Raw genomic sequence first — 19,824 nt, 5'->3', positions numbered from 1 at the left:
GAGTAATTTATCTAAGGTGAACACTGACAAGCCAACTACTTGACTACATTTCTGGATGACTAGTAAAAATAACTTGCAAAAAAAGTTGATAAGGTTAAAAAAAAAAAAAAAAAAAAAAAGTTAAATTTGATTTATTTAAACATGCACAAATTTGCCAATTATTAAATGAGTTCAAATAATGCCAGAGCATATACAGTTGCTTTGCATTTTACCAAACTGCACTGTTTAAAACAGGAAGTTTTTAAAGTTCATACTCCATCTCAGTATTAATTAAACACTTCACATTTATTCTGAATTCATAACGTACATTTTTAACAGATTACTCAATTAAGTTTGATGGAAATGGAATTAATACAATTCAAATGCTCAAAACTTAAAAGCAGGCTGAAAAAGTTTTTAGTGATACCAATAGTTGACACTAGGTGATGCTGTTTTTATATAATAATGACCTTTCTTGCTTTGACTCAGGAGTACTTCTTGCTCTTTAGATTTTTTCAAATTATGGTGAGAAATTCCTAGATTGTCTCAAACTTATTTGCATATAGAATGCTAACTCCATTCATCATGTATTATTAGTAATTAACGTCACTTCCCCATTTCCCCAGTAATCATTCTCTATAAATGTGATTAACTTCATTTCATCCAGCTCACATCTCAACTGACTGAACTAGAGATCTAAACTCATCCAGCTATATTCGGTTCAAGCCGCAGTCTATGTTCTAAATAAATCTTCTCCTTTAGACTGCAGATAATGAGGAGAGGGCGATGTGGGGTGACACAGCAGTGGCAGATCTAATAATGCTCTCGGGCTGCTGATGGTGGCGGCTAACAATGTGTATCCAGGAGGATTTTATTAGCTGGGGTTGCTAGCAGGAAAGGATGACATTGTTCTCACCCTTTGCTGCGGCGATACGTGGTGCCCATGGGACAGGGCACTGGAAGGGCGTACAGGTTACCAGAGAACTCAGGATCAGGCATGCACACCTCGAGAGACAGATCCCCACTCAGCTTAAACCCATAATCGCTGGGAAACAGAAAGAACATACAGTCAACTATGTGTGTTGTGCATTTATGGAGAGTTCCAAATAACATGAGTGTGCAGCCTTTTTTTATTTTTTTTTATTCCAATTGCAATAACTACTTAATGTTAAACTTCAGAGAGAGAGAGAAAGAGAGAGAAAGAGAGAGCGAGATAGATAGATAGACAGATAGATAGATAGAGAGAGAGAGAGAGAGAGAGAGAGAGAGACAGATAGAGTTGAAGTCATAAGTTTACATACACCTTAGCCAAATACATTTAAACTCAGTTTTTCACAAATCCTGACATTTAATTGTAAAAAAAGAATTGCCTGTCTTAGGTCAGTTAGGATCACAACTTTATTTTAAGAATGTGAAATGTCAGAATAATAGTAGAGAGAATTATTTATTTCAGCTTTCATCTCATTCCCAGTGGGTCAGAAGTTTACATACACTTTGTTAGTATTGGTAGCATTGCTTTTAAATTATTTAACGTGGGTCAAACATTTTGGGTAGCCTTCCACAAACTTCTCACAATAAGTTACTGGAACTTTGGCCCATTCCTCCAGATAAAACTGGTGTAACTTAGTCAGGTTTGTAGATCTCCTTGCTCACACACGCTTTTTCAGTTCTGCCCACAACTTTTCTATCAGATTGAGGTCAGGGCTTGACTTTGTTGTTCTTAAGCCATTTTGCCACAACTTTGGAGGTATGCTTGGGGTCACTGTCCATTTGGAAGACCTATTTGCGACGAGCTTTAACTTCCTGGCTGATGTCTTGAGATGTTGCTTCAATATAACCACATAATTTTCCTTCCTCATGATGCCATCTATTTTGTGAATTGCACCAGTCCCTCCTGCAGCAAAGCACCCCCACAACATGATGCTGCGACCCCCATGATTCACGGTTAGGATGGTGTTCTTTGGCTTGCAAGCCGCACCCTTTTTCCTCCAAACATAATGATGGTCATTATGGCCAAAGTTAAATTTTTGTTTCATTAGACCAGAGGACATTTCTCCAGAAAGTAAGATCTTTGTCCCCATGTGCACTTGCAAACTGTAGTCTGGCTTCTTTATGGCGGTTTTTGTAGCAGTGGCTTCTTCCTTGCAGAGCAGCCTTTCAGGTTGTCGATATAGGACTCATTTTTACTATGGATATAAATACATGTCTACCTATTTCCTCCAGCATGTTCACAAGGTCCTTTGCTGTTGTTCTGGGATTGATTTGCACTTTTCGCACCAAACTACGTTAATCTCGAAGAGACAGAATGCGTCTCCTTCCTGAGCGGTATGATGGCTGCGTGGTCCCATGGTGTTTATACTCAAGTACTATTGTTTGTACAGATGAGCGTGGTACCTTCAGGCGTTTGGAAATTGCTCCCAAGGATGAACCAGACTTGTGGAGGTCCACAATTTTTTTTCTGAGGTCTTGGCTGATTTCTTTTGATTTTCCCATGATGTCAAGCAAAGAGGCACTTTTGAGTTTGAAGATAGTCCTTAAAATACATCCACAAGTACACCTCCAGTTCAGTACACCACCTATCAAAACTAATTGGCTAATTGCCTAAAGGCCTGACATCATTTTCTGGAATTTTCCAAGCTGCTTAAAGGCACAGTTAACTTAGTTTATGTAAACTTCTGAGCCACTGGAATTGTGATATAGTCAATTAAAAGTGAAACAATCTGTCTGTAAACAATTGTTGGAAAAATGACTTGTGTCATGCACAAAGTAGCCAAAACTATAGTTTGCTAATATGAAATCTGTGGAGTGGTTAAAAAATGAGTTTTAATGACTTATGTAAACTTAAGTCATTAAACTAAAGAAGTATGTAAACTTCTGACTTCAACTGTAGATAGATACAGTTGTGCTCAAAGGTTTGCATACCCTGGCAGAAATTGTGAAATTTTGGCATTGATTTTGAAAATATGACGTCTTTTAAGGATAGTGATCATATGAAGCCATTTATTATCACATAGTTGTTTGGCTCCCTTTTAAATCATAATGATAACAGAAATCACCCAAATGGCCCTGATCAAAAGTTTACATACCCTTGAATGTTTGGCCTTGTTACAGACACACAAGGTGACACACACAGGTTTAAATGGCAATTAAAGGTTAATTTCCCACACCTGTGGCTTTTTAAATTGCAATTAGTGTCTGTGTATAAATAGTCAATGAGTTTGTTAGCTCTCACCTGGATGCACTGAGCCATGGGGAGCAGAAAAGAACTGTCAAAAGACCTGCGTAACAAGGTAATGGAACTTTATAAAGATGGAAAAGGATATAAAAAGATATCCAAAGCCTTGAAAATGCCAGTCAGTACTGTTCAGTCACTTATTAAGAAGTGGATCTCTTGATACCAAGACAAGGTCAGGTAGACCAAGAAAAATTTCAGCCACAACTGCCAGAAGAATTGTTCGGGATACAAAGAAAAATCCACAGGTAACCTCAGGAGAAATACAGGCTGCTCTGGAAAAAGACGGTGTGGTTGTTTCAAGGAGCACAATATGACGATACTTGAACAAAAATGAGCTGCATGGTCGAGTTACCAGAAAGAAGCCTTTACTGCGCAAATGTCACAAACAAGCCCGGTTACAATATGCCCGATAACACCTTGACACGCCTCACAGCTTCTGGCACACTGTAATTTGGAGTGACGAGACCAAAATAGAGCTTTATGGTCACAACCATAAGCGCTATGTTTGGAGAGGGGTCAACAAGGCCTATAGTGAAAATAATACCATCCCCACTGTGAAGCATGGTGGTAGCTCACTGATGTTTTGGGGGTGTGTGAGCTCTAAAGGCACGGGGAATCTTGTGAAAATTGATGGCAAGATGAATGCAGCATGTTATCAGAAAATACTGGCAGACAATTTGCATTCTTCTGCATGAAAGCTGCGCATGGGACGCTCTTGGACTTTCCAGCAATGACCCTAAGCACAAGGCCAAGCTGACCATCCAGTGGTTACAGCAGAAAAAGGTGAAGGTTCTGGAGTGGCCATCACAGTCTCCTAACCTTAACATCGTCAAGCCACTCTGGGGAGATCTCAAACGTGCGGTTCATGCAAGACGATCAAAGACTTTGCATGACCTGGAGGCATTTTGCCAAGACGAATGGGCAGCTATACCACTTGCAAGAATTTGGGGCCTCATAGACAACTATTACAAAAGACTGCATGCTGTCATTGATGCTAAATGGGGCAATACACAGTATTAACTAAGGGTATGCAGACTTTTGAACAGGGGTCATTTCATTTTTTTCATTGTTGCCATGTTTTGTTTCATGATTGTGCCATTCTGTTATAACCTACAATTGAATATGAATCCCATAAGAAATAAAAGAAATGTGTTTTGCCTGCTCACTCATGTTTTCTTTAAAAACGGTACATATATTAATTCTCCAAGGGTATGCAAACTTTTGAGCACAACTGTAGGTAGACAGACAGACAGATAGCAATATATTATATAATATTGTGATTTAGTAATATTTAACACTTACATTTAATAAATTATTCAATAATAATGTTAATAGATAATAGACCATGTTAATTTAATTCCCTTATTAATTTTATTTCATCATATTTAATTTAATATTTATATTTAATAATAATGTTATGATTAGAAAATGCAGAGATGACTCTTTCTCCAATAAAACTTAAGAATGGATATTAAAATATTTTTATATACTTACACTATCGGTCATAAGTTTTGAAACACTTGACTGAAATGTTTCTCATGATCTTAAAAATCTTTTGATCTGAAGGCGTTTGCTTAAATGTTTGAAATTAGTTTTCTAGACAAAAATATAATTGTGCCAACATATTAATTTAATTATAACTAAAATTTTATAAAAAATTTAAAAAGTTTTTGAAATTGATGACTTGGACCAAATAATAAAGAAAAGCAGCCAATAAGTGCCCAACATAGATGGGAACTCCTTCAATACTGTTTAAAAAGCATCCCAGGGTGATACCTCAAGAAGTTGGTTGAGAAAATGTCAAGAGTACATGTCTGCAAATTCTAGGCAAAGAGTGACTACTTGAAGATGCTAAAATATAACACAGTTTTGATTTATTTTGGATTTTGTTTAGTCACATCATAATTCTCATAGTTCCATTAATGTTATTCTAAAGTTTTGATGACTTTACTATTATCCTAAAATGTGAAAAAAAAAATTATAATAAAGAATAAGTGTTTCAAAACTTTTGACTGGTAGTGTACATCCTCTTATCTCTTATATATATATATATATATATATATATATATATATATATATATATATATATATATATATATATATATTTAAACGTATAACTAAAATGTACTTCCGAATCATAGCACACAATGTAAGTACAGTCAGTGTATAACATACAGTACACAGGTCACTCACAGTGAAAATACTGGTGAGCGGACCTACATGTTCTCCCGACTACCACTATAACTGAAATGATTATCAGTTGGGATGATACAGTGATACTGATGGATAAACAGTGTTTGTTGCCATGTTGTACTTTAACACACTAGCATTGTTTCCAGTAAACATAATTACTATTTATATAAAAACACTCCTAGACCTGATTAGTACTCTTCATTTAAACAAGCCAAGAAGGCATGTATTTTTATAAGCTTCTAAATTGAACTCGATAAGCGATTAAATTAACAACAATTGAGCGCTGATTAATCATTAACACCTCTGTGAACACCATGGCAATATGAACAGAATGCAGATGGAGGTGATTTCAGCTCATACCACTCATAGTCCTGACGCATACAGGAGCAGTTTGACAGAGTTACAGGCCTGTCGAAGTCCTCGCCGTTGAAGCAGGTGGCATGGGGTGAGCGGCGCTTGTACACCATCTCTCTGCCCAACAGACAATCATTTCCCCTCTCATCAGACGGAGACCAGAGTTTATAGTCACCCTCCGAGCATGGCACACCTAAGTACATATAATTCCAGATTATATAATTCCAGTGTTTATTTTTAAAAATGCATGTGTTGGTTCAGGACCTGCATGGACTACTTTTGTGATATTTTTGGGTCCTTTTTTTAAGTTTAGTGAGGTACTATCCTTTGCCATTGTATTGAAAAGACACAATATTCATTTTGTGTTGTGCATCAGAAAGTAAGTGATTTGGGTTTGGAACAACATGTGGGTGAGTAAACAATGACAGAATGTAAAATTTTTGGGTGAACTATCACTTTGAAAAGAACTAATTTCTAGTTTAGTGTTGATAAAAGGGCAATTGTGTACATCCTATTTAAACAAGTGGAGGTTTTTCAGTCTCACCCAGAACATCACTGGCATTGACCTGCACGATGAGCCAGCTGTGTTTCTGGTCCGCGTAAGACCCGAAAATGGTGAAGATGGTGCTCTTTTCCCCCGGTTCTGTCAGCAGCTGGTAGACATACACATCCTGCTCAGAGAACTGGAACTCTTTCCAGGTTTCCCCCTCGTTTGTACTGAACCTGCGCCAGCAAAAGGCAGACACCGCATCAGTACCATCCTAATGCTGGAAAATACTTAGAGAGCTTCTACTAAAACTGTATTGACATTAGATCCTTAGACAGACTCACTTGAGTGTTCTTGTAGAGCCGCCCTGTGCGATAGCCATCAGGATCCCTCCATGATCTCCCCAGGTGTAGAAATGAGGACCAGCCAGGGCCTGGAGAACACAAATATCTATTAAATGTGACAGTGAATGCTGCTATGCCTTTAAAATGACTGGGAATACAAGAAGTGCTATCAAAGCATATTTGTGTAAGATTATCATGTTGAATGGTTCTAGTGTGTGATACTGTATGTCCTCACCTCTCTCCACCTGACCCCAGCACTGCTGGATACATAAACATTGGGCTTGTTGGCCAGATTCTTCCCCACAGATCCTTTGCAGATCAAACAGAGAGAGAGAGAGAGAGAGAGAGAGAAAATACTGACTCTTGATTTCTAATCTTTTTCTGCGTTTTTTGATATTCGATAACTTGATGGCTTAAAAGGGAGTTTTTTTGTTTTTTTTATTAGAGCAAAATATCATTGTAGGCAAGTAGATGATTTAATTCAGATCTAAAAAATACTAGCTAAAATGATCAAGGCATGTCTTTCACAGCATTTTTAACGCAAAAAATATTTCAATATATATTTTCAGGGCTGAGGATTTAATGTGTTAATTCAGTGCGCTTAATTATATTTTAAAAATAGCATGTAAACAAAATTATGCAATTAATCATGTCCCCGGACCATAACAAAGAATGTTCACCTTCATGTTTTTGCAAGTCCCAGTCAGCAGGGGGCAGTAAGCACAACTCCAGCTATACAGGCAACGCACAGCTTTACAGACAACAAACCACAATGACAGCAGACAGCACAAGAGGAGGACGCATTTTTGTGTTCAAACAGCTGGACAAAGTGCTGCTCCGAATGCAGGGTTCTTTTATTGCCTGCTAAAACCACTTTTTTTATTGACTAATCAATGCTTTACCCGTCTGCCACAATAATGTAATGTATTTTAATTATCTAAATAATTTGGTTAATTATATATATATTCAAAATGATTTAAACATATTTATAAACCATATTTAAAGGAATATTCCGGGTTCAATAAAAGTTAAGCTCAATCAACAGCATTTGTGGCATAATGCAGATTACCACAAAAATTAATTTAGACTCGTCCTTCCTTTTCTTTAAAAAAAAAAAAAAAGAAAAAAAATCGAGGTTACAGTGAGGCACTTACAATGTAAGTGGATGTAGCCAATTTTTGGAGGGTTTAAAGCACTGATATATACATATATATATATACTGGAGCGCTCATGAAATGATAAATTGCCAGCAGGAGTTTAAGCCACCGGAAGTGTTCGAGCGGCCATTTTAGTATCCCCAAACTCTCATAGAGCATCAATGACTGACAGTCGAAAACACCCGTTTCACCATCTCCGACCTGCGGATACGAAAGAGTCATTTCGCCCTCTAGTGACAATCATGTTTAATGTTTAATTAGCTTGTTATGGATAATATTCTGGGAGGGAGAACATATATGCCTAATGCGATGTCAGAGCATTCACCTGCCCCGGTGTTCGGCCTATCAGTGCAGCACAACAATCACTAAAATACAAAGACAAAAAATCTAAATACACATTTAAAATAATTTTCAGAGGAAATCATCTACCAGACAGTATTCTGCTATAAGACAAAATAACAGATAGAGATCCATCACAAAAAGAACACTATTGTTACCTGTTGCGGTCATCTAAGCTCAAATTTTGAGGAAGAAATCTGAGCAAATGCCAAGAAGCAAAGACTTACTGTCTTATTCTTCAATCCTGTCAATGTGACAGGATCTCAGCTTTGTGAGACGGAAACATGTTTACTGTCTGTCGCCTTCTCTTGCTTTTCACAGCCCTGATTTTAGAACCTTGTTGTCCTTTTCTCTTTGACATGCATTTTGCTGCTGCATTAACACAGATGTTTTTCCATTAATTAATTTTGAGTGCTAATTGAGTGCATGTCCTTTAAAGAGATATGCACAGTAAGAAAGCACTTAACACGTTTTGAGGACAATGTTGAGGTGGCGTGGTCACCCTCGGCTGGGTAAGTCAATGAGTGTGAGGGTGTGTTTGTATGTGATAATTAGCCAGTGGGTGATGAACAAATAATTAGCACATCTGCGGCAGAGAGATAGCAGCCAAAGCGGGCAGACATTTTCACAAGTCTCCTTTGACTCTCGTCTTCCTGCATGCACATTATCTAATAATCATTTAATTAAAGGTCTGGCTGCAGCTGGCAGACATAGAGAGGGAGAGAGTGAAAGATACAGGAGGGAGGAAGTGGCTTCCAAACTGTGTAAAGAGGAAAATCAATGTTTTCCACCAGGCGTACAGGGGTGAACTCAAGTCAGACTTATGAACAACTCGCATTTGCTCTCTATCATTAAAGTATGCACTGTGTTATCCACAGGGACCTACACGCACACACAGGTTACGAAAAGTATTCCGAAGTTGAAAACTGGAATTGAAAAACAATAAAAACCAAACTGAAACTGTGTCTGTATGTGTATTATACTTTCAATCAATGCAGAATGGCTTGAACTAATTAAAATCTCCCAAGATTGACTTTTGGGGCTGGATTCACAAAACATCTGCTTAAGAATTTTTTTTTAGAAAGTCCTCAGGATAAATGATAAATTCTGAAAAATGTTTGTGCTTTATGAGGACATTGAACATTCTTAAGCTGTTTTTTCGAGAACATAAAATGTTCTTACCTTTAATCTTATATTAGAAAATAAGATGAAAATAGTAGTTAAAAATCATTTAATTTTTAATAATGTTTCATGAATTCAGTGCCTAATTATCAGTGTATTCTGCCTAATTAGACAGGAAGGGAGCGTATGATCGACATAAAAAACAACCAACCAAAGTTCACTTTTTGTATGTGATGTTTAGGCACAGGTAAATCTGAAATGGACTGTTTGAGGCCATTTGAGGTCAATTAAATGCGTTGACAAATCCAACGTGCAGTGCTATCTGACCGTGCTATTGGAGTGGATCCAGTCCATTCCGTTGAATCCAAAGTGAAGGAAGCCAAAGTGGTTGAATAATTTAAATAATTTAAATTAACTGGTAAACACTGCAGCTGTGTTTTTGTAAATCTAAGAAATAAAACTTGGAACTTAAACTTAATATTGTTATGGTGAAGATGGAACAATTTATGGTGCTGTTAACTAAATCTACACTAATTCAGAAAATACAAATTAAATTGAAGCTATTAATACACCATTCAAATTAACAAAAAAAACTTAAAAAAAAATCTAAACTGAAAACCAAAATAAAATACAAAACTAAAACTAGTAAAATTTTTGACACTCATATTCTCTCTCTCGCACCCACATCTTGGTTAATAAGAGCAGAGAAACAAGAACAGGAAGAAACAGTAAGTAGAAAGAGTGCAAGCCTGCTCGTATTTCCTCTCTCTCACACACATACGAGAGTGTTTAACCGCAGAACAGAGAGTCGGTCATGTGGCCCACCTGTTGCCATGATGAGACCAGGTGCAGACTCTTTAGACAGAATAGGGATCCTGCGCAACTGAATATTCAGCAGTTGACTCCACCGTTGGGCCAAGTGCAGGGAACAGCCATTGTCCAGCTGAGAGAGAGAGAAAGGTGAGAGATTGCCAAGATGTTATTGGTCTTAAAAAACAGCTCACCACAAGTAAATCGTCAAATAAAAAAAACACGACTTCCCACCTCAATCGCAACACCTGCTTTTGCAAACACAAAAAAGCAGCATCACAAATACATGCTTGCCCTCTCATGTTCAAAAATCAAGCAAAATTGATTGAAAAAACACAAACAATAACACTTAACATTTAAATATTTAGTTGATAATACAAGGCTTTATCTAATCTTATTACAACTATATTTCAACTTGATAAAATGCATCAGATGTAGGACAAACAGAAGTCGCTCCTTTTCCCAATCCAACACCCACCCAAGTACTCGGTTGATTAATCTGTCGACTACTCATGTGGTCAAAATTACCAAAATGGACACTCCTCATACCTGGCAGTCTATGGTTCCTCCCAGGCTGTCTGCTGCGGGTGGCTGCAGAAGTTCCCAGGTTCCTCCTTTATCAAAAGTGATGACTGACCTCATGTTGTCTTCAGTGACTGAGCCATTGATCAGAGTGGCCACAAACACCCCCCTCAGCCCCTCCACCCGGTGGAGATCTGCAAATGGCTCATTGGCAAAGTACCTACAAATACACAAACATACAGTACACACCCATTTAAATTAGCTTCCATGTGGGGTTGTGCAGTGTGCGGCACAAAAAAGTACAGCGATACCAAAAAAACGGTACAGTACCAATATTTCGCGAATTTCGATATCTGACGAAAACGTACTTTGACAGTTCAGACAGTTTGACGTGGAACATAAAAGCATAGATAATGTTTAGAGGTGCAAAAATGAATCATTACATGGTTTGAGAATTAAAATTTAATGAACTGATCATGACATTTCATAATTGATTATTATTACTAGAATAACACCCACTGTGTATAATGCATGCTCTCACAACAATATGAGACTGAGGAAAAAAGGCTGCATTTTATAAAAAGCTGCTGCCAAGATGGACTTTCTGTATCAACATTTCTACTCATGAGTGCCCATGTGAGCAAAGTATGTTAACAGTTATGTTCTTGTTAGGTTAAAATGTATTGTGTTTATTTTCTGGAATATCTGAAGAATTTATTGGGAAAAGCATTTGGAAAATATGCTGAGACACACGCCTTGTTATGATCATTTTTTCATACGTTATATATATATATTATTAATAGAAAGTTAGTTGTCTATGACCTTGTTTGATCTAAAGAGGGCCTCATATGTCTGTACATGGCAGATTTCATGTATATTTCAATCTATCACATACATTCAACAGTTTACCTACCGCCTGTTTGTATCGAGGCATCAGTTTAGTGTTACCAAGGTGATACTGAGGTATCAGGAGCTGGATTCGTACCAAATCGCCAAAATGTTGGTATCGAGCAAAACATAGTAATTACATGTTTTGTCGAAACTGAAATGGTGTCTCTCAGACTACGATCTGTTCCGTGACATACGGTATTTGGCTTAACAATGCTCAGCTTCAGAGAAAACGTAGTGAGACTAATTTATAATCCACATTTTACTGGATAATCAATCAAAAAAAGCAATTTTTCTCTGTTTCACTGTTGTTGTAGTTACTGTCTTTTGGATTTGTAGGGCAGCCTACTTCAATATGGCATTCATATCTGCCATGAGAGGTGCTCTTTGAAAATGCCAATGGCATGAGAGCCAAGCACATCTCATCTGCATTCCGCACTGCAGTAATTGCATCTGTTCTCTCAGGCGGCCGGTGCTGAGCTCAGTGGTTTGGCGGCGGGTGAGATCCCACTTTGCCGCAGAGTAAAACAATAGCACGTCCTTAGAAAGCTGTGTAGGAATGATGGATTGCTTTCTACTGACAGTGTGAGCGGAGGGACTGGTGGGTGCAGACATAGCTCTCGCATTATAGAGATGAGACCTCCCTAACCTGCTTATGGGTTGAAAGACGTGCTGAGCCAAAATGGATTTGCAGCACCAATGAATGTCCGTAACTAAACCAAGAGGAGTTCAAGTCAAGGTGACGAGGCCATGAGCTGCACAAGACTGGGGCTTAACGTGATGTAGCCATGTAGGACATGTTCCAGAATTATCATTCTTGTTGGCTCTGGGACAACATTCAGCATCAACCAATCAGATTTTAGGGTTACACTTAGGGTTAGTGCTTCTGCAACATTCAAATCAAACTATCACTTCTCTTTGAATTGGGGTTTGTTGTTAGTGCTAGGTCAAAGTCCCTTTAAGTTAGGTCACTTGGTGGTCATGTTCAAAGTCCTTTTCATGGCAAGTCACTTAACTCAGCGGCCATCTTTGGAATGTTCCCAGGCAGCTATTTTCTATGAATAAAAGTGGCATGAAAGCACAGCTTCTGTCTGCTTGAATGGGAAAAGACTGAAATCTCCAAAACGGATTATGATCAAAGAACATATTTTAAATCAGCAGTAAAATCTGACAAACAATCATAAATTGTGCTTCTTTAGCTCAGATCACGTAAAAATTTTCCCAGCTGGTACAGCGCATGTTCTAGAGTTGATTGACGGGCACTGTCTGTATCTTAAAGGTGATTTGCTCTTTTACCTGTAAGGCGGGACTTCCGTTTCTACATCCGCCATATTGAACGTTCCAATTTCTCCCATTCAAAATAATACAAGTGCTCCGTCTCGAACTAAACAGCCTCTTCCATGTTCGTAACGCCTATCATTCAACGCTTGATGTTATTTTCTGTGGATATTAGTACAGTTCCTATCTATTTGAATGGTAAAAGACAGAAATCTAAAAAAAATTGTTGGTCAAGAATATGAGCAAATCAAAATCACCAATTCAATCTGACAACAATCATATGATAAATTGTCTTTCTTAAGCTCAGATCATGGTAAAAAAAATAAAACATTCTTTTTCAGGCTGTTCCAGCTAATGCGAATGAGTGTTCTTGATGAAAATTGACAGCAGATTGATATATCTTTCTATATTGATACTGAATGCTTAATTTTTTTTTTAATTATTCATATATATTTACCATTATTGTTTTAGAACATACTGAGACCTCATTATTTAGCTAATTTAAATTCACCAAGAACATCCTAAGACCTTAATGAAAAATGAGTACTCTTATTGCTTTGTGCAATTAATTACTGTAATACAACAATAGCCAGGACTTTTTGTCTTCTCAAATACATTTTTAATGTTTATTGTGCAGTGCACACTTCTCGCTTTCTAGCCTGGCAAACTAACTTTCAGCAATACTTGTAATGTGGAGGTCAACGTGACACTTAACGCTAGCGTTGACAACCCGACACGAGTCATGGGGAACCCCCTTTATGGTTAATGTTAGATTAAGAGGCGTTATGCTTAGGTTTACAGTTAGGTATATGGATTGGTTTGGGGCTTCAACAACATTCATTTTAACCAATTATTACCCGCTGATTTGATTTTATGGGTTATGATTAGGGTTAGATTAAGAAAAAAAAAGGTTGTCCATCAAAGTATGCTGATCCAGGAACATGTCCAACTTGGGTGAATCATATATATGGTAACGTCCTCAGTGGAAGTATAATATTTTGCACAGAGCACGAATGCCTCACATACGGTAATGTTCAGCTGTACCTAATGAGGGTGTTGCTCCCTGAGCCATCAGGACTGTAGTACAGCACATTCTCCAGGGACAGAGAAAAGGCCAGGCCCTGTGTGTCTGAGATGTACAGGTGTGTGACGTTGTTATTGTGGTTCACACACACGAACACCTGGTCCTCTGAAGCATCTGCTATGTAGTACTCCTGCAGAGAAAGGGAGAGGGGGAGGGGGAGAGAGAGAGAAAGAGAGCAGGGGATTGCAGACAGGTAAGCCACATGATGCTTTAACACTCATGGCCATAAATCTATCCAAGGCTATACCAAGACGACAGAACTCACTGTAATAGGGTGGCGGGTGTTAAACTGGGCTGCTCTCATTGGCTGGCGATTGTAGGAAACCCACAGTTGAACAGACTGAGGTTCACGACTTCCCAACAATGTCTGTGGAAACATAATGGACACAATGAGCTTCACTATCAAAGTTCAATATATAATAGTTCTTTATGTAATTGGCCCGTGCCTAAATGTATACCAGTGTGGATTTGTTTTTATGTTCACCTGTTTACCTAACACAAGGTTTGAATTTCCAATAAATTTGCATTACTTTTCCACAACATTTTCAAGGCATTTATAGTTGCTTAATACAGATTTTTTTTTTTAATCATTTAGATTCAAACTGATTTGCTAATGAATCATTTAGACAGATTTATGAAAAGACATCATGGCTTGCGACTTGCAAGTTTTACTCTACACAATATCTACAAAAAAAAAAAGAACAATATTAAGCCAATGAATTACAGAATATTATAACAGAGAAAAGCAGAAAAATGTATATTCACTATAGAAATGTTCCTGACTTTCCAGGCCTGAAAAACAAAATTTTTAATTCTTATCTTTCCAGGATTTTCAAGGCTGTGGGAACCCTGCTAACAGCAATGGCAAAAATATATCTTAACAATATTTATGATTATTTTACTTGTAATGTTTATAATATTTTCAGATTTTTTTTCTTTGGAAGACTAAATAAAAAAATAAATAAAATCACATTTAGAGGTTTTCAAACTAAGCATTTAAATTTAACATACAAAACCACCACTAGAGAAAACACACATTTGTGTAATTGGACTTATGACTGAAAACCATTTTCGAGAAAGCCCTTGAGACAACTTCCCCTTGTGACAAGTTAACTAGCCCTGGTCTCCCCTTGAAGAGACACAGCGGGTGTAAATATCAACTTGCGTCACTACTTTCCACTGCAACACAAAACTGGGACACTAAAATAAACACAATTAAACAGTAGAGAGCCATAAAAGTTTTATATCTGACAATATTTAAATCTGATAATCTGACACCTTCAGCTACCATAAACCACGGCATATTATGACTATAAATGAGGTCAGAATAGCAGCCAATATCAGAGGGAAGAGATGCCGTTTTCCCAGCCAGGACTGTATTCACTGCTGGGGGTGTGAAAAAGGAAAAAACAGGCCGTCTCTTTTGTATTTCTAAAACTGTTGGGTTTTTCCAAAGACAAAAGAGTAGGGAAGCTGGTACTAGCAGTAGGACTTCGCTTCTGTCTAGTCAGAGTCCAAAATGAGCAATGTGTCATGGAGGGATGAGTTCAGGAATCAACAATACATTGCGAGAGTTATTTACAATTAAAATGAGCAAAACATTTTGAATCGAAATTAAATAAAAAGGGGTGTTTACACAGACTATGTTTGTCTATAACAGTTCATATATTCTCATAATGAACAAATCATTTACTACAAAACTGATTTCATTTAGATTTGTTTATTGATTAGTTTACTTTTTTAGTTTTTCAACCAATATTTTTAGTTACATTTTGTGTTTAAGCTTCTTTGCATTATTTTATACAGTATCTAATTTAAACGAATAGCTTTCATCTTAGTTTACTATATGATAACAATTTTGAGCCACACTAAATCAGGTTAATTGCATTTTCCTAGATCATGTTCCAAGGCCCAAAAGGCTTACAAGACAGGGCTGGCAATTTGTAAAAACACAAATAAGCACAGCCAGGAAACTGGGATTTATTGGGTCAAAAACATTTGTTAAAAAATGTATTGGTTAAAGAACAACAGGAAAAAAAGCCTGACAGATAAGAGAGCATTTATGGGCACGATCATCCTGACTAACAAGATTAACCACTTCCTTGTCTACTCTAAATGGCAAAAAGGCTCAGTGTTTTCTTTCTCAGCTCTCCGTGCAGCCTAGTTTTTAATCACACTATTCATGCTATTGATTTATCTGGCTGTTAACGGCTGTCTCCAGGAACAGACTGAAGTACCGTGCATGCAGCCAAAACACAATCTGGCTTTAGAGAGTTGAGAAGGAGATCTTGTGAAACAGACGCTGTTGCCTGGAGAGCTTAAGAGAGCACAGATTGTTATAACAACAATCTAATCAAACAGCAACGACGAACACATCTAAAGCCAGGGGAATAAAGGGAACACACACAAAAAGTTATTTAGTAATACCAAAATTTCTTGCCATTCTTGGTCTTTGAAAATGTAAAGACCAATTTCAGTACAGTGGTATATTTCAATGCCATTACTTAGGGGAAAAAAACGATCTTATAATTTTTTTTTTTTTTTTATATGTACTATGGTATTCTTTAAAGTACCTTGACTTACCATGTAAATACCATTGTATGTAAATGGAAACCCTTCTTTAACATAGTATATACACTGGCGGCCAAAAGTTTGGAATAATTTAGAGATTTTGCTCTTATGGAAAGAAATTGGTACTTTTATTCACCAAAGTGGCATTCAACTGATCACAATGAATAGTCAGGACATTAATAACGTGAAAAATGACTATTACAATTTCAAAACATTTTCAGAACTTCTTAAACTACTTCAAAGAGTTCTCATCAAAAAATCCTCCATGTGCAGCAATGACAGCTTTGTAGATCCTTGGCATTCTAGCAGTCAGTTTGTCCAGATACTCAGGTAACATTTCACACCACGCTTCCTGTAGCATTTGCCATAGATGTGGCTGTCTTGTCGGGCACTTCTCACACACCTTACAGTCTAGCTGATCCCACAAAAGCTCAATGGGGTTAAGATCCATAACACTCTTTTCCAATTATCTGTTGTCCAATGTCTGTGTTTCTTTGCCCACTAACCTTTTCTTTTTGTTTTTCTGTTTCAAAAGTGGCTTTTTCTTTGCAATTCTTCCCCTAAGTCCTGCACCCCTGAGTCTTCTCTTTACTGTTGTACATGAAACTGGTGTTGAACAGGTAGAATTCAATGAAGCTGTCAGTTGAGGACATGTGAGGCATCTATTTCTCAAACTAGAGACTCTGATGTACTTATCCTCTTGTTTAGTTGTACATCTGGCCTTCCACATCTCTTTCTGTCCTTGTTAGAGCCAGTTGTCCTTTGTCTTTGAAGACTGTAGTGTACACCTTTGTATGAAATCTTCAGTTTTTTGGCAATTTCAAGTATTGTATAGCCTTCATTTCTCAAAACAATGATTGACTGATGAGTTTCTAGAGAAAGCTTTTTTCTTTTTTGCCATGTTTGACCTAATATTGACCTTAAGACATGCCAGTCTATTGCATACTGTGGCAACTCAAAAACAAACACAAAGACAATGTTAAGCTTCATTTAACAAACCAAATAGCTTTCAACTTTGTTTGACATAATAGCAAGTGATTTTCTAGTACCAAATTAACAATTTAGCATGATTACTCAAGGATAAAGTGTTAGAGTGATGGCTGCTGGAAATGGGGCCTGTCTAGATTTGATCAAAAATGACTTTTTTCAAATAGTGATGGTGCTGTTTTTTTACATCAGTAATGCCCTGACTATACTTTGTGATCAGTTGAACGCCACTTTGGTGAATTAAAGTACCAATTTCCTTCCGAAGCAGCAAAATCTGTACATTATTCCAAACTTCTGGCTGCCAGTGTATATCAAAGTACCAAGGTATTACCATCAAAGAAAAGTCACTTAATATAGTACCCATGTAAATCCATGGTATGTAAATGGAAACCATTCTTTACCACAATATATATATCAAAGTACCAAAGTATTACAATCATTGAAAAGTCACTTAATATAGTACCCATGTAAATACCATGGTATGTAAATGGAAACCATTCTTTACCACAGTATATATATCAAAGTACCAATGTATTACCATCATACACAACCATGGTTTTTTTGGACATTTAACATAACATAAGTGTTTTTTTTTTTGTTGTTGATTTTTTTGCACATGTATCAAGTTATCACCATGAAATCAAAGTGCTATGGTATTATTATCTGATACAGTACCACAGCACTTTTTTGTAATGGGTGGATGGACTGTTTTTTGATTATGCAAATAAATGTATCAAGATGCAATCTCAAAGGCTGAAAGGTGGTATTGTGGATTTCAATAGCATCATAACTACCACCTTTCTGGTAGAGGTGCTGCATGGTTGGCTGCACAAGTTTTGTGTGTGATTGAATTGTTAACGAATCCTGTCAGGTGGTCAGAGGTCGAAAATTCTCTCCCAAGGTTCCATTTGCACCTGACAAGTACATCCACCCTTCAATTTTAGCACTTGAAGTATCATTAAGCTTTCATAGTCAGTTCCCCACAAACCTCTGTGAGCAAACGTCATCTCTCATTCTGTCACCATAGCAACCAAGTGTCCCTGACAACAAACTTGACTTCAAAATTCACCTGTAAGAAGCCTTCTACTCTTACACGCCAATGTGAATGGGATCATTTTTGGCACAGGCGGTCTAATGAAAATTTGGCTTTGGAGTCAATTTGTCGTCTTTGTGGAGGAGGCATTTAACTATACCCTGGTAACGAAACCAAAGCAGATACTGTAATAATAATGTGTCACTGTGTTTCCTGCACTGCTAGCGGCACAGCAAAAGAAATAATATTTTATCAGAGTTGTGCGTTTGCAGTCAGAATTAAATGTGATTAGATAAAAAGATTCAGCACGTTTACTTGAACAGTTATAATCGAGCTAGAGCAGCTAGAGTTTAAGGTGTATACATGCTGGACGAAGTCGAGATACAATCACATTATCAAGGTCCATTTCGCCGACTTCGCAAAAATCGGACTGGTATGATTTCAGTTGGACTAAAGCATTTACTTGGCATTTTAATAAGACGAATTATTGTTTTTGTCAGAATGACATCGAACTTTTAAAGTGCATGTAAATGTGCTGACTGTGTACCACTAAAACAGTAAATAGAAAACACAACTTTCTATTGCGTTGTCTTTACTGCTTCACTGGTTACATGTAAAAACACACAAAGTGTGACTAGTGAAGCCGATTCAAGAACGAATTACTCTAATGAGTTGATTCTTATATTGAATCAGTTAAAAAGACACAAGTTATCAGTCTAACAAATCACACAAAATCCATCAGAACTGTTACTGAATTAACATCTGAATCACTCAAATCAAACTTGTTGTTAAATATACATATTAAGATACACATACAAGTGTTCTGTTGTAATAAATGTAGTATTGTTTTTTTAAGTCATGTTATTAGGACCTATTTAATGCTGACTTATGTGCTGTGATTGACAGTTAAATTCAAACTCTCCTTCCATCTCCAATGCTAACAAGTTTTCAGTGAATACACAGCTCTGGAAAAAATTAAGTGACCACTGCAAAATTATCAGTTTCTCTGTATTTACTATTTATAGGTATGTTTTTGAGTAAAATGAAAACTTTTGTTTTTTTTTCTACAAAGTACTGACAACATTTCTCCCAAATTCCAAAATAAAAATATTGTCATTTAGAGCATTTATTTGCAGAAAATGACAACTGGTCAAAATAACAAAAAAAGATGCAGTGTTTTCAGACCTCGAATAATGCAAAGAAAAGTTCATATTCATTTTTAAACAACACAATACTAATATTTTAACTTTGGAAGAGTTCAGAAATCAATATTTTGTGTAATAACCTTGATTTTCAATCACAGCTTTCATGCATCTTGGCATGCTCTCCACCAGTCTTTCACATTGCTGTTGGGTGACTTTATGCCACTCCTGGTGCAAAAATTCAAGCAGCTCGGCTTTGTTTGATGGCTTGATCACATTCCAGAGGTTTTCAATGGGGT

At 37.0% G+C, this 19,824-nt stretch overlaps 1 protein-coding gene across 1 annotated transcript in view; it reads right to left on the bottom strand.

Annotated features, from left to right (window-relative positions):
* The window catches only part of LOC127429716 (sortilin-related receptor-like), a 112,424-nt gene that overhangs the window by 33,003 nt on the left and 59,597 nt on the right, over positions 1-19,824 (bottom strand). The window contains exons 7-15 of the mRNA XM_051678822.1: positions 14,058-14,159; positions 13,753-13,922; positions 10,570-10,762; positions 10,036-10,153; positions 6,828-6,901; positions 6,593-6,681; positions 6,306-6,484; positions 5,768-5,954; positions 896-1,024 (exon numbers count right to left, since the gene is read on the bottom strand). Of these exons, the coding sequence (XP_051534782.1) occupies positions 896-1,024; positions 5,768-5,954; positions 6,306-6,484; positions 6,593-6,681; positions 6,828-6,901; positions 10,036-10,153; positions 10,570-10,762; positions 13,753-13,922; positions 14,058-14,159 (1,241 nt within the window). The remainder of the gene's footprint in view (positions 1-895; positions 1,025-5,767; positions 5,955-6,305; positions 6,485-6,592; positions 6,682-6,827; positions 6,902-10,035; positions 10,154-10,569; positions 10,763-13,752; positions 13,923-14,057; positions 14,160-19,824) is intronic.

Source organism: Myxocyprinus asiaticus, chromosome 39, assembly GCF_019703515.2.
Source record: "Myxocyprinus asiaticus isolate MX2 ecotype Aquarium Trade chromosome 39, UBuf_Myxa_2, whole genome shotgun sequence".
NCBI classification, from domain to species: Eukaryota; Metazoa; Chordata; class Actinopteri; order Cypriniformes; family Catostomidae; genus Myxocyprinus; species Myxocyprinus asiaticus.
The sequence above is the reverse complement of the archived record's forward strand: the minus strand, read 5'-3'. Positions and strand labels throughout refer to the sequence as shown.